The sequence below is a fragment of the Neopsephotus bourkii genome, unplaced genomic scaffold (assembly GCF_033783945.1).
Source record: "Neopsephotus bourkii isolate Nb327-2 ecotype Australia unplaced genomic scaffold, CSIRO-AGI_Nbou_v1 NB_1749, whole genome shotgun sequence".
Lineage (NCBI taxonomy): Eukaryota > Metazoa > Chordata > Aves > Psittaciformes > Psittacidae > Neopsephotus > Neopsephotus bourkii.
This window is the reverse complement of record NW_026902223.1, coordinates 2,910,885-2,935,048: the sequence shown is the minus strand read 5'-3', so window position 1 is coordinate 2,935,048 and position 24,164 is coordinate 2,910,885. Positions and strand designations below refer to the sequence as shown.

The following is a 24,164-nucleotide window of genomic DNA, read 5'->3' as shown; positions in this document are numbered from 1 at the left end:
TAGAACTAGAAAAGTCCCCTTTAATACATCATATACCTTAAAAATAGCATATAGAAACTTTGCAATTCGGGTAGGACATGGTATGCTTTCATGGTGTGATCCCACCATAGATCCTTTGCTCTTTTATTCTTAGCACTGCTGTTCTGTTTCATGAAAGGAAACACTGATGCTCAGCTCGTGTTAGAATAGCAGACACTAATTCAGATACCACGTCTCCAGTGCTAAAACCAGCTTTAATATTCACGTGAAATGTTTTGTTGAAGCCGGTGCAGTTTTGCTCAGCAACCACAATATGATGCTTTGAGGCTTGTTATAGAATTATAGTTGGTTTTTAAACCCAATTAACTGTAACAAGGACATAATCTTTTTAATGCAAAAGTCCTCACTCTGTAATATAGAATAACTGCATGTAAAATTGTCCTAATCAGATAATTCAGCTAAAATATGTATTAACTGTGTGAAACTAAACAGAAGTTAATTTTTGAATCGGTGGAATTCCTCTATGGCTTATCCAATTGAAACCTTTTTATCCTAAGAATGGATATTACAATTGATATTTCTGACAAGTTGTTGCCAAGTGTGAATTCCAACAGCTGCCTCTCGCACACGGAAAACTAGTTTAAGACCATTAACTCTATTTGCAGCGCTGCCCATCCCTATAAAAAGAGTTAGACTTTAATGAATACTGGCTGACCCTACAAATGTTCACCTTCCAGTTGGATTCTTATTCATTATGTTTCTGAAATAGCATGTAACCTGCAAGTGAGGGAATGCCCTTAAAATAATACAGAAGCAGCTTGTGCTTCATACAATGCGTGAGCAGAGCAGCCTGTTATAAAAGGAAACTGCTGCTTGTGTATACCAGGCCATTTTGAACCTGCTCACTTGTCAAGATAAATGTAATATAAATCCCCTGTGATGTTCACAGTATGCAGCTATGTGTATTTACTTTGCTGTAAGTCATTCCTTCAAAAAAAAAGAAGGTAAAAAGGTGCTTTTTTGTGTGTAGCAGTGCTGTATGTGCCCCAGGGGAGGAGGTTTGTGCCTCCCTAGGCTGCAAAGCAGCAGCCTATAGGCGAGAGGTATTAAATTAGTTTAGTTGCAGGCTTTAAAAAGGGAAATTTTTTTATGTCTGCAGTAAAAAAAGATGAGGGAAAAGAGTGCTCCTGTGCATTGCCATGAATTAGCTCTTCTCAGCTGGCCAGTATGTGGTCACATATGGTCACTGCTTCTGCAAAGCTTCCCTGGTGCTACCTGTGCAGTTTGTGATGATGCAAGACCTGTGCGGTGTTACAGATCCAAAAGAAAAGCTGAAGTCATCATGGGGCAGTAGTTGTTAGTGCCACAGGGTCGGGATACAGTCAGTTTTAGACAGCTAGAGATGTTCTAAATGTGTTGTCACCATCTCCAGTGGCAGCTTTGGTAGCTCAGTACTTCTGAAAATCAGACCCCTCAAATAAAGATGTTTGGGACTGCAGTGAATGCACTAATTTGTGGTTGGTTGATGACTGGGAGACAACGTGCATATATATTTTGCTAATTGGTATTTGTTAAAGGCATTATAAAATAAAATGTCATAATTGCCTTTAAATAAACTGGTAGGATGTACTTTCTTTGCCTTCAGTTAGGACTAAAGCACAGGAATTTGGCGTATCTTTCTTTTGGCTGGCCTCTGTCATGTCTATCAGAGGTCATTCTGGTTCTACTTGGTGTGCACAAACCATTTCCAATTTGTTTATGGAACTTATGAGTGGTTTCTTATTATTTATTGGGATTTCTTCTATGGGTTCAGGAGGTTATAAAGCTGCTTCTATGAAAGATGAAGACTTTTACCCCAGGCAAGTTGAGTGAGAGCAGCTGTAATGTGATCTTCTCTGCGGTGCTTGCTGACTGGTATCTCTCCCTTTCTGGGAGTAACAGCAATTTATATTATTACTGTAATTTATATTTTTACTTTCCCTAAAGATAAACTGGCAGATTCAGGCACTTGATGATATGCAGTGGTGGTAAAACGTAATCTGAACCTAGACAATAGGGGAAGGAGTGTTAACATGGGTCAGCCTGAATACAAAGGGAAATGTAACACACACAGAGTCCTCTGGCATAACCCCTTTTGTGTTACTGCTCTCTTTTCATTTCTGCAACCCCATAATATGCCTTTGCAGTGTTTGTGGCACACTTCAGGTGATAAATGTAGAAGTGGAATTGCATTTGGTTGGTGCTCCAGAATTCTTGTATATGCTGTTTTCAAACAATAAGTAGTGCCATTATCTTTATTTATAACAAAAAATAACCAAAAGCATGTGTTCTCAGAAATCATGCATAGACAGTTTTGATTGGGTTTGATTAACTGGCTTTGATAAGAATTGGGTTTGATTCTTAGTAGATTTCTTAGTACCAACAAACAGATGACATATGGACCTCAAAGAGCTTCATAATCTCAGAATTTGAAGGGATTCAGAATCTTAAATTGTAGTATCATGTGCAGCTTTAAGATTATTTTTAACTGGCTGTAATATACTTATATTAAGCTGCACCATACAGAACTGCCTGGATTGCACAGGATGATTTGAGCCCTATCAACCCCGGTGGTGATTCGCAAACACACTCTGCAACTTTAAGCTCCTCAATTTATAGTCCAGTAAAATCAATAAGCGTGTTTGCTTGACTGAAATCCCTGGTGTTTGCAGACATGGAGTTTCAGTCCTGCAGCTGGATCCAAGCAGGGTTCAGAGGCTTTGGGGTGGGGGTCTCCTTGGCTTCTGTGGTCCCCCAAAACACACACTGGCACATGAGCAACTGATAGAGCATGTGTTTGTGTGCTGGATGCTGCGCCGTAAAACTAAAGATGACAGATCAAAGATTTGAACATAAGGTCAGATAGATTTTGAAAACTTAATCAGCTTAAATTTGCTTTTGTAATATCCTGCCCCCCTCAGAAAATAGTTCTCTTAGACACCTGTCCTCAAACTTTAGAGCCAAGAACATGCGAGTGTTCAGCAGTTCATCCGAGGACAGTGTTTTGAGGCTGCTCTATTGATATAATGCTATGGCATTTTGCAGGGAAAATACAAATCAGAGTTGTGCTCTGAAATGAAATTGAATTTGCTTTAAATTGTTAGTATTATTGAATTATTTTTGAAATTAAATTCTGTGAGAAAAAAAAAAAGAGCTACTTTCCCCAGAGTTACAGAAATATTTGCTCATTGGGTTCCAGTGTGACAAAGCCGCCTTGTTTTCAGTTTGTTCTCTTCTTTATCTTCAAGTTGGGAAAAAAAATGCTAGGAGCAGGAAAGAACTGGGTGTCCAGGAGCTCCCAGTTGGTTCAGCTGTGTGTCGGGTCGATTTTCAGTGCAATCGCCACCTTTAAACAGGAAAGGACGTGCAATGGGACAAAAGGCAGTTGCAGGCACCAGGCTGAGACATGAAGCTGTGTCCTTCATGTCCCCATGCCTGGGACTTTCTCCTTCGCTTTTCCCTGCATTCAGAAACGAAGTCACCCCAATAAACTCCTGTGTGCGTTGCCTCCTGCCCCCCACACACACTCACTCACTCACTCTCTGGTTTTTAATCTGCAGAAGTCTTTATGTTTTTCTAATAATTGGCAGCAGAGGTACAATTTCTCCCCTCTTTCAAGTGATGAATAGTTGGCCCGAGATCAAAGACAAGCCCTCGCGGTTTTTTGGCTGCCACAAAAGGGCGTTGGAGTTGGCGCGGGTCCCAGCCGCTCCGCGATAGGCATGTGGATGAGGTGCCAAGCGGAGGGGTCGGTGGCAAAGTGTCTGTACACGTTCTTCATCTGAGCTAATCTGGTTGCCTTTTGTGTGTGTTTCAGGCAAACTGCCGGCTAAAGCAGGCTGAAAAGGAGTACAGTCAGAAGCTGGCTAAATCCTCGCAGGTAGGTAGCGAGAAGACAGGAACCTCAGGTGAATGCATTTGATTTGGAAACTTGATGAGAAGTGTAATTATTTCTGCTCTGAACTGTAGGTCTTGATGAGAAAGAGAAGCCATAATCATTTCCAATCCAGTGTCTATCTTACTGATTTTAACCTTTCAAATAACAAAGAGCATTAAAGCTGACTAGAAAATATGGGTGGGGGTTTTTTGAGTTTGAAATCTTATAGAATCCCAACCTGTTTTTTGGTGGAAGGGACCTTAAAGCTCATCCAGTTCCAACCTCTGCCACGGACACCTTCCACTAGAGTAGGGTGCTCCAAGCCTGGCCTTAAACACTGCCAGGGATGGGGCAGCCACAGCTTCTCTGGGCACCCTGTGCCAGCGCCTCAGCACCCTCACAGGGAAGAGCTTCTGCCTAAGAGCTCATCTCTATCTCCCCTCTGGCAGGTTAAAGCCATTCCCCTCATCCTGTCCCTACAGGCCCTTGTCTAAAGGGTTTCCTGTAGCCCCTTTAGGCACTGAAGCTGCTCTAAGGTCTCCCTGGAGCCTCTCCAGGCTGAACAAGCCCAGCTTTCAGCCTGTCTTCACAGGAGAGGTGCTCCAGTCACCTACTTTTTCATCTCCTGAGCACTCAAGAGGTCCAAATCCTCCCCCAGTCAGTGGGAAGGAAAGGTGAGGTGCCGTGTTAACCAGCTCATCTCATAAAATCAGGGACATTCACACAACCAGGGCTTGCATTTAATGTTACAAGGTGATGGTTGCCAGCGCAGCCAATGGCAGAACGGCATTCCCAGTTCTGCCATCTCCGTGTTCATCATTGCTCCTAGGCCCTTCAGCATTTCTGCCCAGAATAGCACTTTGAAGAGTGTCAGTGTCCTGAAAACAAAGTGGGTTTGACGTGAGTTGTTGTTCTTCAGAGTAGTCCTTTGAACATGGAAGATGAAGATGTGTGCTGAATTTACATATATACTTAAAAATGAGAAGACAGGATGATTTTGAAATATTCCAGCTGTCAGTTTGATTGACAGGTAATACTGAAGTGTGAAAACTGATGGAGATGCAACCAGAAGTTAAGCTTTTAATAGTAAGAAAACTGCCACGAGGTTTTATGTGAAGGTGTCATTCTTCTCATTCCTCCCAACCACAGCAGGATGCCTGCACTTGCAAGTGTGTTTTCAGCAGTAGTAATAATAGTCTAATGATCTCTTTACAAATCAATAGAAACACTGCAAAGAATAGTTGAGAGGCCTCTAAGCTGGGCAGAAGTGATCAGTGAGACAATAAGAAGCTGCAGAATTTACTGGTTTACCTACACTTATTAAAACACAAGATCTAAGCTTTTTGGCTACCTTTGAGTCTCTGTAGCACTTGTCCAAATTGTGACTTTAGTTGTTTCGCTGAAGTTTATAGGGCTATCGCTGTTACATGCTACATTTATTTCACTGCATTTATCAGAATCATTGGTAAATAAGTTTTTACATTATATTTCTAAATCCTGATTTATATTTTATGCACATGTATTTGCATACAGAGGGATTGTGAAATCTCCATCCTTGGAGACACTCAAAACCTGACTCAGCAACCAGCTCTGGTGACCCTTCTTCTCTCACTGGTTCCATGATTCTGTGATACATCAGAGAAGATGCTCTCCTAAATGTCTTTTAATAATTTGTTGAGGGCCTTATATAGAAAGCAAGAAACAAACAAATCCCAACACCCTTCATTTTTTTATCTTGCCACCTGAACCTGAAGAGCAGAGAAATGATAAAGCTCAAAAAGTAACATTTATTGCATGCCAGACCTGAAGGAAGAGATCCCTTTCATTGCTGATTCTATTTCACCTCTTGTCATTTTTATGCTTTTGTCATGCCTAGTGAATGTAATCAGTCAGCCCCTCTGTGCCAGACACAGTTTACTGTCAATACAAAAATGGGTCTTGGTCCATTTGTTGAAGGGAGATGGAATAGAAGCATTTAATAATTTGAGCCTTTCTGGATGTTTTAAACAAGGGCTGAGGGAAATGGCTGTAATTGTTGCAGTGGGAACACCTAGATGCAAGGCAATGACTATTTAACCTCAATGTCATAATGAATTTTGTCAGACTGAAATTGTTTGCCCTGTAGAATAGTCTCAAAAGGGAAAATTTGAGGCTTTCTTTCTTCTTCAAGCTAGGCATTGCTGTACCTACCACACTGTTCTCTTACTGGGGAGAGATGGGCTCAGTGGCCAGAACTGGCATCCCTCCGTGCTCTCAGTGGCAGACACAAGACGTACGTCATGCATCAGGGCTATTTGGCACAATAAAGGAGTTTCGCCCTGATGTCTGAATGTCTTTACTTTAGTTGGCTTGAATCAAACCCCCAAAGTTACTTGGACATAGGAGGGTTTGTAGCTCAGTATTAATAATAGGTCAGTTGCAACTTTCCTTGTGGTCGTGTTGCTGACAACATCTGTCTAATCCTACTCTCTGTGGCCTCTTGGAACATTCACTTTTAACACCCACACAGAGGAGAGATTTCAAGACATTTCCTCTGAAGTTTATACAAAGTAAACAGATATTTTTTTCCTCTGAAAAGCACTGCACAAAGCACATCTTTCTCCATCAGTTCATGCTGAAATTCCCTTGCATGCATTTCAGAACTCCTGTGCGAGCCCAGGGACTTAACCTAGTCAAAGCTTTAAATCTCATTTTTGTGTTATATGAAAGGGTTTGTTACAGGTTTGCATGGCTTCAAGTTGTTATCTTAATATTTCATATGGTTTTGTATGATCCTTATAAGTGGGTACATACCAAAAAAGCCAAATTTATGCAAATTGTGGCAGCTGAATGATGGCCTGAATTGCAAACCCAGTGACGCTGCTTAATTCTTCCTGCAGAGTTACACCCACCCAGATAATCTCTACACTTTGGCACACTGATCTTATTAATAGCCTTGCTTTTAATTGGTGTATTGTATTATTTAATAGGTATTTGGTTTTAAAAAAGAAATACAGGGATATCCATGTAGGTTTTACTCTGTATTCCTCTCTTAGATTTTTAGCTAGTAAAACAGAGAATTAAGTTTTCTGTAGAGCTTCAATCAGTCCTGTTTCCCTTCCTCTGTGATTTTAGTACCTTCATTTCTCGCATCTTTCTTATTATGTTAGTCCTATCCTAGTAGGAGTGTTTAAAAGCCTTTTTTTTTTTCCTAAAGAACTGTATCCTTAATATATCTGTTTCTCTACCAAAGAGGAGGCCTTGCAGACACACAGGTCCAAGCACTCTAGTTCCTCCCTGACCTGCCTGTGTGCTGAAGTGTTCTTAGACTATATCATGCTGCTACGGCAGCTTAACCTTAAGCTTGCATATATACATTGAAGTCAGGTACTCTCCCATATGTTTAAGTGCTTTGCTGGGTGATGACATGTCAGCATAAAATTCTGTAAATATGCCGAAAGGATCAGGTTTAGTTATGACTTTTCCCAGTGATAAAAAAGGTGAAACAAGTACATTTCAACAAATCACAAGCAAATCATGTGCAAGGGCTGGTTTAAGGGTCCTGGACAATGAATCAGGTCCCCACTGTATTGCTAAGCAGAATATGCTCCTTCCAGCAGCTCAGAAGTTTTCACTATCAAGTTTAAATTTCACTCCAGTATGTAAATGTGGGGTTTTTTTCTTCCCTGCAGTATCAAGTCTCAAGCTATAAAGTATCCAAACACCACAACCACCATGTGAATTTGCACTGCTGGTTTCAGTGCAGTGGCAGGCTGGAAGCATGCTCTGTTCTAAAGCTCACAGATGTGCTTTGTTCTCATGAGTAAATATTTTGGAATGTCATAGTGGAAAACCCTTCCAAATATTTTGTGTTCAGCAGTTTTTGTCATTTGCAGCTTTATTCCTTTTCTCTGCATGGAATTTCATGCTTGCTAGTGTGTCATATGTTAATTTAAACTATTTAGCTTGCGCAGCAGAGTTTGCCAGTGCCATGCTTGTAGCAAGCATAGAAACATGCAAAGTACATGCCTTTAACTGAAGGGAGATTTAGCATGCTGTTTTCTTTTTAGATCATAGCTGAACTTAAGACAACCATTTCCTCTCTGACAGAGGAGAGCAACCGGCAGCAGCTTGCCGGAGAGCAGCGGCTCCAGGAAGTTGTACAAAAGTTTGAAGATAAGAAGCAGCAGCTGATTACAGATAATGACAGAGCAATCAAGGTAATCCGGGGATTTCAGTCACTGATGCTACTGGCTGTTTGAGTGTAATTAAAAGTTCTGCAGTGGGCAGATGAATGCAGGTATCATTCCTGTTCACACAGCGCACACTAATTCCATTCACTGGACCTTGACTTTGATGTATCTGATGACTCAGGTTCGCTTTCCTCTAGCTGATCATACGCCTGCATAAAACCTTTGGGTTTGGCGAGTCTAATCCATCCACTTCAGTCAAATACTTCAGACTTTCCTGTTCTCTTTCTTCTAATATTGACTCAGATATTTTAACGTATTTTCAGCACCTTTACATGAGTGCTTTTAGTACTTGGAAAAAAAAAAGGTGAAAATAGGAGAGCCCACATGGGCACAGGCTTTAGCTTGGTTTTCACAACACTTTCTTAACTTTCACATTTAAGGCTACAATGAAAGAAATTATGTTCTTAGGTTCCATTGAAAACTATGCAAAATCTGTGCTAGATATGAATGGAATGAAGTATTTTCATGCACAACTTCTTTTTTTCATTAGATTTCTGATTGCATCAGAGTTGCATTGTCTATCCTGTGCTAAAGAAGCTTTAAGAGACTGTGTTCTGAATATTTGGGCTCTGCTTCTTGCTTCTTTGACATCTTGATACAAAGCGACTGCAGAGAATCCCACCTGCAGAAGCAAGCAGAATCAGTTTTTAAACACTTTTCCTTTCAGACTAGTAAAGTGCAATGGAAAAAGTTAAAACTATGCAATCTGTAAGGGCTGACAACAAAAACACTTCATTAAAAGTTGTATAGAAGAAGGAAATTCCTTCTTTTTTCTTTGTAAAGGCATTTGCTAGTGCCAAACAATGAATGGTGGTGTTGAATCCAGAAACTCATGGTTTCTGCACAGGGTTTCTGAGCAGGCTCAGCACTGGGGCTCAAGTATGTTTTGTCAGATTTGGTCAGCCTGGGGAAGAAGTTAGAGGAAATGTTATCCTTGGAGCTCTTGAACTTTGTTTAGTATCACTACTATTGTACTGCTAAAAAATATTCCTTTGAAACCACTGATTTAATGGAATTACTGAAAGCCAGGTACCCAAACAGAAAATTCTTAGGAAGGTAAACTGCTGTGTATACTTCTGGAAACAGAAAGAGGTGGTTTTAATACTCAATCACTTTGTATTTTTAAGAACCACACGTACTTCTAGATGAGCATGTGTACAAATACTTTGCTTTTATTAGCTTGGGGCAAAAAACACTGGTTTTCATGGAAACAGAATCCTAGATGCGCTGGAGATGGGGAACAGCATCTATCCTAGGGCAAGCTGAAGACTTTGAGGGGTGATTAAAAACATTCTAAAAACAAAGTAACTCTTAATATAGCATAAGCCTTTGAGAAGACTTAATATAGTAGAACCTATTAAAAAGACTATGGTTAAAATACAGGCATTTGCTAAATATAACATTGATTTAAACTAACATTGAGGAACACATTGCAATTTCCTTTCTATGGTATTGAGTGACTTCCTGTAAGACCTTCCAATTATTATTTCCTTTCAAAGGGAGAAATCCACTTTTACAGAACCCAAGTAGCTCTCCAAGAAATTTTGGATGTAGTCAGTAAAGCGATATCCAGATGTGGATGCCATAACACATGATGTCGATGTTAATTCATATTTCTGACTTGCTTTGCTAGTTAGATTTCTACATTGATATTTCACAGTTGTATCTAGCTCCTTAATATTGATTACTTTTTAAGATAGTATCTTAAACATTAGTGAAAAAAGAATAAATGAAACTTTTAAGATCATTTGGCCACTTTTCGCAACCTAAAAACCCCAATCTGAGCAATGTTTTTTGGTTTCAGATGGCCTCATTTTGGGTCAGTTTGAAGCAAATGCTTGGAGTACTTGCCATTCTGTATTATATGGTGATTTATCTGGCCTAAAGGCAAGTCAGACTTTCTGCTGTCAGAGTCATAAAATCAGGATAAAATCTTGGCTCACTGCATTCCTTTCTTGTGGGTTATAAGGTAACCAGTTTGGATGCCATGGAGTTGCGATGTCTAATAACAAAGAGCTGAGCAGCAGTGGTCTGACACAGTGCTGAGCAACTGATGGACTCCTGTCATTGCCTTTCCTCTGCTGTTGAGTTTGAGCTTGTTGGGATTACAACACTGTTGGCGCAGAATAATCCCAAAAGTACAGCTCACCCTTCAGTAGATATCTTTGCTTTGAACTTACCAGCACTTGTATTCTTTGGAGCAGAGTACAAGGACACTGGAATTGGCCTGGCATGGGGCAAATCCAGCAAAGCTCACCTGGTCTCTGTGCCATGCCTCTCCTGTGATGTGCTTACACTTCAAAGATCAGGAACCATTGGTTTAGACCATAGGATTAGTTGAGAGCACAATTATATTAATGCCCTGCAGATGCTTGGAAAAGCTGCTTAAATTGCCATGTCTATTAACCCATTTGTGATGCTTCAAGCTGAGGTTTCAGAAGGCACCTTCCAGTTAGGGTTTGGGTGCTGAACTGCTCTGAATGCAGTGCAGGAGCTATGCTGGTCACTGAGGTGTAATAGAAACTTATTAAGGTTAAATTTAAGAGTGTGCTGGCATCCCAATAGCAATCCAGCCACAACAACCCCGAGTTTAACACAGACAAATGGTCAGAGCATTTACCTAACTGTGCTGCTGCTTTGGGCAGTGGTTGCTGGCTGGATTTGGCACTAACATAAGGCTGATTGAATTGTAGAGATACCTTGAGGTTGTTTATGAAATCCCAGCCTTAGGATTTTTATTTTATGTATGAAATCCTTTTGGATTCTGGCATTTAAAGTGCAAAACAGTTCCTGGGATTGGAACTGCAAAACATGTTTAGAGCATTTTAATGAAGAAGTTGATGGCCAAGTGGGGACTCCACATCAAAAAGTAGATTCTGGAAAGCAAAGGATGATGGAGAGCATGCAGTGACAAACCCACAACAGAAAAGGGAGAAAATGATGCTTTTTTGCCAGAGGAACCACATTTGTTGTTTGGCTCTCATTCCAGATTCTAGGATTCTGTTATATCCCCTGAATTAACACCAAAATTTCATTTGCAAAGCATGGTTTGAAGATGACATATTTCAACACTTTGTGTGTCAGCCAGCTTATGATCAGACTAATTCTGTTAATAAATAAGACTTAAAAGATTTCTAGGAAAGAATGTCATATAATAATGTTTCACTTTGTGTGAACAATTTTGAAACAGTTGTTTTTCTTTGTTGTGTTTAAACATGTTGAGAGGGCAGAAAAAAATCAGAAGTGGATTTTATAACCAGAGCAGAACAAAGGAGAAAACTTCTGGTTTTAAGTTGTCTGGGCTTATGTGGGCATTGAGCATTCTCAACATCATCATGTATTCTTAGATGCTGTTGTATCTTGGAGCAAAAAGATCATTTCCTCTGTGGAGGGGCTGGACTGGAGATTTTAGCAACACAGTGAGATTTCTCGATGCAACTATAACAAAATCCTTACCCCGCTGTAGTTGTGCTTGGGTCAGTCCTTGTATGGGGTCTCTATTTCTTTTTGTTCTGGAATACTATTTCCACAGGGGGGTTTATACTGATATTCCTCTATTTTAGCACATCACAAAGAGAGAACATGGTGTCTTGGGCTTGTTGCTTGAAGCACCCCTTTTCCACACAGCCCACCTCTCCGGTCTGCCCATGTCCTGCTGTGCCAGGTCCATGTGTCCTTGTTTGGTTTGCATTATCCTCTTCCCTTCATGTTTGGTTCCTGCTAAAAGTAAAACAAATTATTTTAAACCTTGGGATGCTTGAAAGCATTCAGAAAATTTCTTTAAGGGCACCTTATATTTTTGTTTCCAGAAAGCAGTTGTCAAAATATACGGATGGTATTTACAGACATCTCTAAAATACAGTGAAAAAGCAAAGTTTGTGTGTAGTTACGTTTCATTATCAGCCATGTTTATTAGCAAATTCCATTTGTAATTACAAATAATATTTTGTATTAAAAGAACAAACATGTCAGAGCTATGAGAACATTAACTAAATGACTAGAGTCCTGCAGAAGTATTTAGGCTATTGTCCTCAAAATACCTTTTGGAACACTACCGTCATACTCTGCAATACCTAATGTTGGATTTAGTAGGAACTTAATAATTTTAATTTGTCGGTTTTTGGAGCCAATCAGTAACAAAACTGTGCAGTGCTGGATGGTTAGAGTGATTCTAGAGGTGAGATTTCCCCATGTTAAAGCCATGTCTGACAAGTGCGTTTGTGCTCATCAGACCCTTTTGATGAAGCTGGGCAGGTTCAGTTCTTTACCTGGTTGGGAAGGCTGCTGACAAGTTTCCAAGCCATGGCAAGTAAAGGAGGAGCAATTTACATATTGAGTATTTTGTCTGTATTTAAAGCATGAAGACTGTAATGGTTGCTTGGAAGGCGATGACCATGTATAACTGACAGCATTGAGGACATTCATTGGGGGAAAAAAACCCTGAAAGCTTAGTATAAGCTAAAAATTATAATCTAAACTGTAGGGTAAAGTGAAGACATATGTTATGTCAAGGATGTTTTGTTAAGTGAGTCTTGACTTGCTCTCTTCTCCAGCATACACTGGTTCAGTAGGGTAAGCTGTTATAATCTAGACTACTGTTGAATAGCTGCACAATAGACTTCTGCTAATAAGACCCACATTATTTATAAGCTTTTTAAAATATTATATTATTTATTTTAACTTGGCTGAAGGTGAGGTGGTGTTTTTTTCAGCTAACACTACCTGTAAAAAGGAGGTCAGCATTTCACTGCTGAAGCTGACACTTCCAGGACATGTGGTCAGAAGATGTATTGCTGTTTGTGATGGTTCAGTGGCGACAGACATGCAGGATTCTGTCAATCATTGAAGATCTTCAGAGCTGTGTGTGTCACACAGTTCTCCAGAGGGATCTGAAATCCATCTAATTGCCTTTGTCACTGAACATTACCATGATAAACCATTTGGCATGGTGAAGTAAAGAGTTTTAAGGGACCATCTTGATGTAAAATACATGGAGTCATTTTTCATGGATCTCTTTCTTTGTTGATGACTTTAGTCTATAATAATACTAACAACTCTGCACTGTCTTTTATTAGTGGGGAATTACAAGGCACCAACATTTGTACCTTAGCATTGTAAAGCAGGCATTAAAATTTACCAGGCAAATAAACATTATCTTGCTCCTAATTTGCTATATTCTGTTTGATCAGCAAAAGAAGTTATGTCTTCCAGAAGAATAGGTAAATGAAATCTGCAGGTCTTTTCTGGTTTTGCTTTCTCTTTTACATGGGGTCCAAACTCTGAGGCACCTGTTTTTCATGGTCTTTGTTTATGTGAATACTAGTTTCACCCAAAATTTGTCTGTTAAAGAGATGAGGGTTTAGCCCCAAGCTTTTCAGCTGTGCTCATGCTCTGTCTCTTGATTCCATTATGTGGTTATCTTTAGAAAGCTCTCTTGGCACACTTATTATAAATGATCATGAAAATAGGCTGATTTCCCTGTTCAGGTTAGATAAATATTGATCACAACTGAAATTTTGGGTTTAAAAAGCCCTCTCTCCCTTTCAAAATTGTATCTTTTTCTGTTGCCACAGAAATTATTTCATTGTCTGCAGCATAGTACCTTCTCTTCAGAATTACAGGGTTTCAGATGTTTGGCCAATCAGGCAATCCAAGTGGCTGAGCATCTGTAAGTACTTTATAATATCTTTGACATGCTTTGTGAGACAAAGAATTGAGTCATCTTTCTTTTTCCTGCAGCGAGCTTTGCACTCTGGCATTTTTCTTGACTTTTCATGTCTCAACACATTGAAGAACTTACCATGGCCAACAGCAAAATCATACTTACAAGTTTTATAAAAGACTAGAACTAGTGCTTGCCTAGTCCTCTGAACTGCAGGCCAGATTTATCTGGCAGGTTTTAGAGTTTGTATTTTCACTTTTTCCCACATTGTCATTGTTGTCTTCAGTGTTTTGCTTTCCCCCCACAAGGCACTTTGCTGCATAACAAAATCTCAAGTCTTATATAGCTAAGCTATTGGTTTATTTTAATGAGTAGGCTACACTGATTTTGCACTGAAAAAATGGTGGAAAAGGATGCAAAACAAGCCATAAAATTCACTGCTTTTAACTGACAAGACAGGAGTAATAAGACTGAGTGGAGTCCAAAGTTGTCAGAAAAGTACAGAGAAAACTCCGTTAGCAGTAACTTTAAGTAATGCAGACTTAAGCCTACACAGCCAATTAAGAAGGGCAGACAATGTGTATCACAACGATAGAAGAAAATGAGAATTGGCTTTTTTAAGGCTGCTGTGATGGTTACAGTTTACTGTTGCATTTCAAAGGCTTTTTACTCTCCAAAGAGCACAGGGACTTTTATGTGGAAGAGAAAGTAGTGCTTAGAAAGGCAGAGCTGAGGTGATACCCAGGAGGTACAAGGCAGACTGCCTGGGAGGAAGAACCTGTGCTCCAAAGTCTGGGATTTTACTGGAGAGGGGAATGAAAAAGATGAAGATAAAACCAAGTTTCTAATGTCCTCCAAACACAGGGCATCTGTAAAACAGTCTGTGCATAGGACTGTGTAGACTTTCCAAGGCCTGTTCTTTGTTCCAGTTCCAGTGAGTTCCTGGAACACAGCCTCCTTCCCTGCTCCTGGAACAGCCTTGACTGCAGGGCTTCTCCAGCCGTGTAGGTGGAAACACAATATGTGTGAACTATATATTCGACCAACAAAAGATTGCTGGAGAAAATGACATCTTCAAAGCAAACCTTCTGTAGTCCACAAACATTTATTACTTTGTAGTAAAGATTTTTAAAGCCTGGCACAATAACACAAGTGCTGGGTTTGGTGAATGGAGATTTAGGGATGTGGACCCGGTCTACTTATCAACATGTATTTCCTTTAGGTATCTATCTTATCGCATGGCTCGTCCCAAATAGCATCAGGTTGCTCATGCCCACACATTTCCAGTATTTGTGTAAACCTTTTATTTGCAAAACTATATGTTCTAATACAGGTTTGCTTTTGATTTTGTACTATTCATGGTGCTGGCTGCTCCAGGGCTATCAGCAGGAGAGAGTCACTGAGGATTTCAGCTTTATGCATTAAAATGCTTCTGCCAAACTGAGTGTTGACTTTAGAAATCTTCAGATTCCATTTAGAATTTTCAGCTGGCTCTCCTGCTTTCTGTGTAACTGAAACTCAAGCAGATCAAATATCAGAGTGTTTTTTACAAAACGACTGGCTAACACTTTCTGAATGGCAGATCACAGTGAAATAGAAATATCTTTGTTAAACTTCCCATTTTCATCATAGTTGGGCTTTTCTTAAGTGTAACGAGAGAAACCTGGTGAATCCAATAACTCTACAAGTTAACTACTCATATTTAAAGGCAGAGTAGCAGTAGAACCAAGTGGTCAGTTAGCTCTCAGTTTTTGGAAGGCATTGCCTTATTTTCTCTAATTAGAGTGGGTTTTTTCCGTATAAAATGAAAATACCAATTGTTTCGTTAGCATTAAAAGCTCAGTTACAAAGAGCTACTAAAGGAAAGCAGCCAAAGCTGCCATATTTCTGCCACTTTCTTGCATCAGTGGAGTTGAGAAGGAACTTTCCAAGTTCCAGTACTGTACTTGAAAAGGAAAAAAGTATGCGGTGACTTTTATCTGTGTATTCAGTAGATCAGATGGCAAACTCCCCCAGACAGCCTAGCAGGGGAGCAGCTTCTGCTTTTCTCAGTAAGCCCCGAGTGGTGTGAAGCAGCACCAAGTACAACATCAAAAGCTACAAATATGCATCGAGTGTAAAGTTTGGGGGTTTCAAAACCTCTGTCTAATTAGCACAGCTCGTATATTTGTGAGTTCTAGCTCTGACTTTCTCATAGTTGCCTGCTCAGCAGAAGTGGCTTTTTCATCACACAACTTTGTGTAAGCAGTTAAACCTACAAATACTGTCACCAAACCCGACCCTTCGGATCCTTGGTACAGCCCTATCCTGTTTCCTTCGAGCATCAATCACCCCATTGTGCCCAGCTAGAAAATGTGAGGTGTAGCTCTTAGCCAATTTTTTTTCGAGAACAGGATCATTTTAATTGAATGTTATTATCAGCCAGTTCTTGTGGTTTGACGTGGATTCCAGATGAAGCAGTTCATCTGCTTGGAGAACGCGTAGGCACTAATATAACCTCAGTCAGTTTTTGGATGCTTCCATCCTAAGGGAAGTTGGTTTGACTTGCCCTTCACTGGAAATTTAGCGTCCTGTTGGCAGCCAAAGTAGCACTAGAGACCAGAAACAGAAGAAATGCTGTTCTTGTATCTCATGCATTGCTCCTTTTCCCATTAAGTCTGTATTGTAACCGTTTTCCATTAGGCCCTGTACACCTTGCTGCTGTGCAGTTCAGTTGAAGCACCTCCATGTGTTCATACAGTACATATGTTCATAAGAAGGTGAAAAACTAGGTGAATTTTATTGAAAATACACATTCTTCTTTAAGCCTTTTTCACATGCATAATATGCACACTCCATCTTGCACTGGAGTTTGAGATGCCTTCCCTGAGAATGTTTGTTGTTGCTTATTCATGCAGCATCTATACTGTGTTGATTCTTATCACTGATGAACAGGATTTGATACAGCATTATTTTATTTGTTTACCCTTGAGAACATGCATGAAGAAGACTGAGCACTTGAAGCTGAAGCTCATAGGGAAGACTGGGAGCCTCAAGGCTGAAGCTTTTTCTTAAGCTCTTCTGTGCAGGCATCAAGAGTTTTGTATCTTTGGCCTCTTCAGAAAGCCTGAGGTCCTCCAGTGAGGAGATTATTTTATGGAGCAAAAAGAGTTCTCCTGTTTTCTTCTTCAGGGGTCTGTCCATGCAATTTATTCTCAGGAAACTGGAGTAAGTGTTGCCTACAGGATAAAATTCAGGACTTTAAATGAGCTTCTTGGCAGCATCCCCTTCAAAACTGCCAGATAACAGAGGACTGGAAGAGCAGTAAAGCAGAGATTAGTCAAGCACAACAAAAACCTTACTCCTCTGACACAACCACTTTTAAACTTCTGTTACTAAAACTGTCTCAGCTTATTTTTAGTTCAAGCTTTCACAGCCCTGAAGTCAATAACTTCAGTTAAGTCAATATGTTAATGATTATGAAACCAAATCCTTCAGCACTGATGTATGCTCATGGATGAATCTGATCTCTGATAGAACAGTTATCTGCAGTGTGGTGAAGATGCCTGTTGGAACTGCCTTCACCAGCTTGGCCAGCCAACCAGGAGACCCAACATTTGCACTTTTAATGGTGAATATTTCTCCTGCATTTGTCACCTAAAGAGCAGTATATCCTCAGTGAAAGCCCCAGATTGCCAATTATGAAGAATTCATTAAGATCTGCTGAAGTTCAAAGCAAAAAGGCCAGTTCCTCACAGGTCAGGGCAGCTCTTTTAATGGTTCCTGCTTTGCCTCCAGCAGCAGCTCATCTCCAGAACCTGTTTATTTTTCTGCCAGGCCTGTTGGCAGGTGAATAGAGTCACATCAGATCACCCCGTGAGTATTTTTATGCTGGAAACCTATGCCCTGAATATGCCATTTTCCTGGCGCAGCATGACATGAGATCATGGCTTTCACACCTGTCCATGTTGGCCTTAGAAGACAGAACATGCAATGCACCATTCACTTCCCCTTTTGAGACCTGTGGTGAAGTCACAGCTCAGTTTTGCTTTGGGGTTTGCTCTCTTACAGTTCAGACTATCACAAAGGATTAATGCTTGCTGTGTGGGGAGGAAGGAGAGCATCACTTGGTCATGTCTTGAAAACAAATCAGATCCTTTGTGAAACAAAAATGACTGAATGCAAGTTCTTCTAGAAGGAGATCAGGGGAAAAAAAACCAGACCGTTTTCCTGGGAAGTAATTAGTTAGGACATGTCAGCACCATATCTGGATGCACAGTACATCCAGATACACTGTGGTTTAGGAAAGCACAGCATTTGTGCTCTTGCCAAATGGGCAGCAGTGCTAGTCCAGAATTCATCCGGGCTCCTGAGAGTCTCTGTCTCAGGAGTGCAGCATTTTAATTCCAGTCGAAGGTTGCACTAGCTCTGTGTGAGAACTGCTGAAAAGTGATCAGATCCTGAACTGCTCTAATGCTTTCCTTTGTATTTTCTACTGCCCTGGGGCTGCCGGGGCTACCCATGTGTGGCACCATGGTCCAGCTTGGCCTCTTTATTCCTATTGCCAGCGTGACTCCCTTCTCACCCATCATCCACCCTTACCAGCAGGATCTAACCCGGAGGAGCTATGGGAAGAGGATGTGCTTATCCAGGGAAGGATGGTGCCCGCTGGCGAGTGCCCGACCCGTTGCACCCGTGCCAGGAGCCTCGGGTGCTCTCCACACTGCTGCTCTTCCAAGTTTATTATGTAAGAGAGGGTGAAAGTACAAACCAGAGAAAACTAAACATGAAAAGTGAGTTTGTTTGCTTCCCGAGGAGCTGGGGAGTGGCAGAATGAAACTGCATAAATAAATATTGAGGCTACCAAAGGTTAGATACCTGCAGGAACACCTGCACATGGGACCAAGCCAGAACTCTGCAGGCAGCTCAAAGGAGAAAGCTGATGTGTGTTGGCTCTCTCTGGCTTCAGAAAACAAGCATTGCTTTTCTCAATATGGCGATATTTAAATTCCTTATCTTTTAGTTCCTAATGTTAATATCATTTGTATCCTTTACAGTTTTGCACTTGTTATTTGGCAAGGTAAAACAGCAATTACTGAAAGCTAAGTAACAGTTTGAATCATATCAGTGGGTTTTATTTGTCTGCATACCTGGAAACACCTTTGACCACAGCTGTGCTCTAAGCTCCAAGGAGCAGCTAATACCTGATGTCTTGTTTTCTTCCTCCTACCAGAATAACCCATCACTTCTAGTTATGTTTGTGTCAATCTGACAAGTGAGGACACAGGGAAATGTGAAGTGGTGGTGTCTGGGTGTAACCCCAGCCAGCAGCTGAGCCCCACACAGCCACTTGCTCAACCCTCCTCCCAGTGCAACGGGGGAGAGAGTCAGAGGGGTGAAAGTGAGAAAACTCGTGGGTTGCGATAATGGCAGTTTAACAGAGAAAGCAAAAGCCTTGCACATGAGCAAAGCAAAACAGGGAATCCACCCACCACTGTCCATTGGCAGGCAGGTGTTCAGCCATCCCCAGGCAAGCAGGGCTCCATCACATGTGACAGTGACTTGGGAAGACAAACACCATCACTTTGAACACCCTTCCTTCCTCTTCTCCCAGCTTTATGTGCCAAGCATGACATCATATGGTGTGGAATATCCCTGGGATCAGCTATCCTGGCTGTGTCTCCTTCCAACTTCTCGTGCACACCCAGCCTCCTCACTGGTGGGGTGAGGAGCAGAAAGGCCTTGACTCTGTGTAAGCAGCTCAGCAGTAACTAAAACATCCCTGTGTTATCAACACTGCTTCCAGCACAAATCCAAAACACAGCCCACACCAGCTACTGTGAAGAAAGTTAACTCTATCCCAGTGAAAACCAGCACAGTTGATGGCCAAAGGATACAGTGAGGTCTTTGCTGTCCCTGTTAACATTTATACATGCCTTAAGTGTTAAATGCTGCTTTTTCCTTTTAGCTGTCCTTTACCAGGTCTCCCCTCTGTCCTGAATCGTGGAAATGTGCATTTGCAAGTCGAGCTTGGCATTGTTGTGGACTCATTTGCTAGCACCTGCCTTTAATAATCCAGCCTCCATGGTGTATGTCAGAAGGCTTCTGTCCCTTCTCCTCTCTAACTTGCTGTTTGTGAAACCTGTCTCTGCAGAGGACAAGTTTATTTGTGCTGCCTTATCAGATCCTGAAACTGGATTGAGATTTATGCAACTTTAACAATACCGGAATTTTTAGTGCTTTCACCTGCACCATGTATTGTTTTTCCTGCAGTTTATGGCTTGTTCTGTGATAAGGAAAAGTTTTGGAGTGTGCATAAGTAGCTGGAAGGCTCTGCTCTGTGCTGCACAGGTCTAATGAGAGACGTTCAGATGTAGCTGCACAAATGAGAAACCGGTGGCGCTTCAGAACTCGATCTGTTTTCTGTTATTTTTAATGCTCTTGCATTTTAAAAATGTCATTCATATAAGAATATTTGGAACTACTTACATATAAAAAACATAAGAGAAAATGAAAGGAGCCTGCCTTCCTTTTAGATGTGCCAAGCAGGTTTGGCAGTGTTTCACTTAGCACTGATCAAGAGGTCCTCAGCCAGCTGAACTCTTGTAGCATTTTCTACCTGTGCAGAGCCATTCTCACCAAGCATTTCTGAAACCAGAAGACACCAATTGCATTCTTTTTTTGTTCAGAGCATTTGGGATGGTAACAGAAGTGTTTTGTGGGTGTCGAGATTTGACACTGGTCGTTCAGAACCCTGAATGTCCTCTAGAAGATAAACTGCAAAGCTTATTTTGGTTTGGTTTGGCTCAAGGAGAATAGAAGTAGCTGTGCTGGGTCAAACTGTAGTCCATGTGTCTGTCTTCTGGGACATGGTGTCTGTCATAACAGCATACGATTAACTAGGCCAGAAACAGTCTGGGATGTTCTCATCAGTTATGGTAATGTGTCTTTTAAAAAGTATAAAGCCAGTGCTCTATAAAATAGATACTTGAAAAACAGTTTTGGTTTTCCTCAGGCTAGTGAGATTAGAGTTTCGTAATCTGTTTGACCAGCTGCAGAGCACAGTCTGTTTCATTTTGTCTTTTTAAGTAAATGAGTTTTATCTCAACATGATTAAAACAAAAAAAAAAAGAATCAAGCTTCAAAAATGCTCAGTTTTCACACATACTTTTAGATAGGAGCAATGGCATTGTCATGTCTCTTGCAAATGTAATCGGATCAGAGGTCATTAAAGACTTTGAATGAAAGAATTTCCAAGTTTCCAAGTGAGCATCCTCCCCTGTTGAGAATCATCCCACTTTTGGCTTGCAGACATAGCGTTAGAAGATATTTCTTTGCTTCTCTCACATCTCACATGCATTGAGTGTGCAGGCACTGTAGAGTCAAGCTTGCTCTTGTGCAGTTCAAAAAGCAGTGGTTTCCCTTGTGAGTTAATATTGATGATTAAGGTTACTTTGAAAGGTATAAAGACATTACTAGTATTCTTTTTGAGTGCATATGTGTAAGAGAATGTGTGCTCTTTTATGTAACAGGAGAATTCCAGAAATATTGGGCAGTCTGCTAGTTCATTGCACAAAATAAATAGCTTTTCTTTTGTTCTTACTGGGAATCAGATTAGTCTATTGATTAGAAATATCTGAGCCTTTCATATTTGCTTTTAAAAGAGCATAGCAAAATAAGATACCTTGTACAGCCTGTTAGAAATGTTTAGTTTTCCAGGTCTTCATGTATCTGTGACAAGGAATGCATTTTAAGGAGACATTTGTAGAACACCAGGGGTCTGCTGGAACCTCTGCTCTGTCTCCAGGTGTAAAGTTTCCAAGCACCCACTTAAAGTGGCAGTTTGGTGATAAACTTAGTTGGGAATGAAGCCCCAGGCGGTGAGAAGCCTGCCTTGTTCAGCAAGTGATTGATAAATATGCTTTATCATGAGTCAGGCATTCTCTAAGTCAGTGCAGGAAATTCTGCTCAAGCCCTTGATGTTTGTTTTTGCAGAGCTGTTGGTATAGAATAGAGCAAGCAGCAAAACCAGATGTTTTACCAGTTAATTTAGATTCACAATAGCAATTTTTCACTAGCGCAGCGCATCCATTGACATGATGGTTTAGATATTCTTACAACATAGCATCAAAAATTCAAGAAGTTGTCTGAAAATGTCGAAGCCAACATCAGGTCTTCACAGGAAACCTGCTCTGAGAGTGGCAGACTCCGTGCTGTTCCCTTTGATTGCAAAGTGTTTAATAAAAAGCAAATTAGGAAATGAAAATAGTCTCGTGGATCAATCAGGTGCAGCAGCTACGCCTGTTCTGCATTATCTGTCAGACATTAACCTGATTGGGGATGGTTTACTTTGTGTAAGAACCTCAAAATCAAACTGAAGGGTTGACTTAAAAAATACCTGATGTATTTTGTGTGTGCTCTGAGGCTGATAACGAACTCTGCAGTTCAAGTTTTAATAACTAGGGGGGAGCTAAGAAACTTCAAAAGGCTCCTGATAAATGTTTTTGACAATGCGTCAGCTGAACATTAGGCAGAATCTTGGTAAATCCTCTCATAAGTGGTTTAAAATGGAGTTTTGAACTTTTCCTTCATAAGTGTATGCTTAAGATGTCAGGGTATCTTGAGGTTTAAAAGACTCGGTTTATCTGGTGTATGTGAGCCATTGGTGTTTCTGTCTACACCTCCGAGAGTGAAAGGGGGAAAAAGTTCAGCAGTTTTCTCCTTTGGGCAACCTCTGCCATTGCTCTTGACCATGAAACTCATGCAGGAAAAAGGAAAAGCCAGTTTCAAAGCATACTAACAAGATACTCCAGGTAAATAACACAGTAAATCTCCCGAGCTGACAAGCTTTCCGAATGACTTCATCGCAACAACGCTAAAACGTCCTGCTCATAGACAAAGCAGTGCTTGCACATGGCAACTGCTTGTTGGGTTTTGTGGTTCATTGAGAAAAGCAGATGAAAGCAAGTTTATTACTGCTCTTTGAACCTTGCCTCCCTCCCCCTCTCCTATCACCTGAGCCACGAAAACAAAGCAAAACCAATTCCTTCCTTGGCTCCCCTTGAAGAAAGAGCCTGACTTTACAATTCCTGCTGCTGTTTTCTTTGAATTTTTATCTTTGCAGGACTTGCTCTGCCTCATGACATCCTTTACGGTTCAAAAGAATGGAGTTTACAGTGTCATGCGGTGAAGCCCTGACTCAGCAAAATGCCTAGGCCCTTGCCTAATTTTGAGCCTATGAATAGCTCTGCTGGTGCTATCAAGGTTTTAGGGATATATTGCTAAAAGACTGTGCAGAAAAATGGTGTTACAGAAAGTGCTGAAAACTCACCAATATTTTATAGGAGCGAAGCAGGAAAAAATATGCATGTTGACAGCCCTAACAGTGCTCAGGGCATCTCCAGAAAACACCACCCCAATGAAGTCCGAAAGTGTTAAGAGACTGCTTAGGAATTATTGCTGATGATCCACTCCAGAGCCAGAGTGTATAATATACTGTCAGTCTCTTGCCTATGAATTGTGAAAAATGAAATTAGTATAGCATTAGAGCCTACCACGCTGGGAAAATGTTTGCATATACGTTTCTTTTATGGTAAGTTACCTACTTTAAATGTTTTCACTACTACTAAAGAGGCTTGATTTTGTTCTTAGACTCAAATTATCCCCTTCCTTCCCAAGCCCCTTTCTTTCTTCCCAAAGTCCCTCAAGGGGAGAATTTGTTGTGCTTCAACACTGGCATCTCCTATTGGCAAATCTCAGAAGCAATATGGGATGGTGCAAAAAAGAGCTGCTTGACTTGTGTGGTGGTGGTGGTGTGTGATCTCCACTCCCATTCTGAGATGTCAGCAAAGTGGGCCAGACTTCCAAATGCGCCCAGTATATGGGAGTTCACATTATTCCGTGTGGGAGTTAATGAATTCTGTGCCTTTGGAAATTAGCCCTTTTATCTAATTCTTAACCAAATAAACCTTTTTTCTTCATAATGATAGGAGAAAATGGGCAACCAGCTCTTTTAGGGGTGCATTTTAAAAGGTATTACCATTTGCATTTTCATTTTATATTGTAATTTATGTTTGCTCTTCATGAAATAGCGGTTAGTGGTTAAAATCATGTATTAGGCATGAAGATTCCCAGATTTGCTGTTCTGTCTTTGCATGCTAGGACACTGTGAAGATGGGTCTTTGCAGGACTTCTCTTTTCCCCCATCCATATGTAGTTGTTGGCAACTTCACCCAAGGAATGAAGTTGAACTGATTGTAAAAGGCAAGGAGGTCAGTGGAAGTAAAATGTTAGAGATGTAAAATATCGCTTAAGGTGGTTTAATTTCTGTTCCTGAGGAGCAATAAAGCATAAATTCTCTGCACAGTCATAATAGTAATTGTAATGTTACCTATAG

The 24,164-nt window shown here is 40.7% G+C and overlaps 1 protein-coding gene across 5 annotated transcripts in view; it reads left to right on the top strand.

Moving 5' to 3' along the window:
* Nucleotides 1–24,164, top strand: part of CEP112 (centrosomal protein 112) — a 184,197-nt gene that overhangs the window by 110,135 nt on the left and 49,898 nt on the right. For 4 of the 5 annotated variants that reach the window (XR_009729033.1, XR_009729034.1, XM_061377218.1 and 1 more), the window contains exons 22-23: nt 3,836–3,898; nt 7,945–8,094. Coding sequence is in view for 3 of the 5 variants with exons in the window: in XM_061377218.1 (XP_061233202.1) it covers nt 3,836–3,898; nt 7,945–8,094 (213 nt within the window). In the remaining 2 variants the exon portion in view is untranslated. The remainder of the gene's footprint in view (nt 1–3,835; nt 3,899–7,944; nt 8,095–24,164) is intronic. The other variant, XM_061377219.1, reaches the window with a different exon arrangement.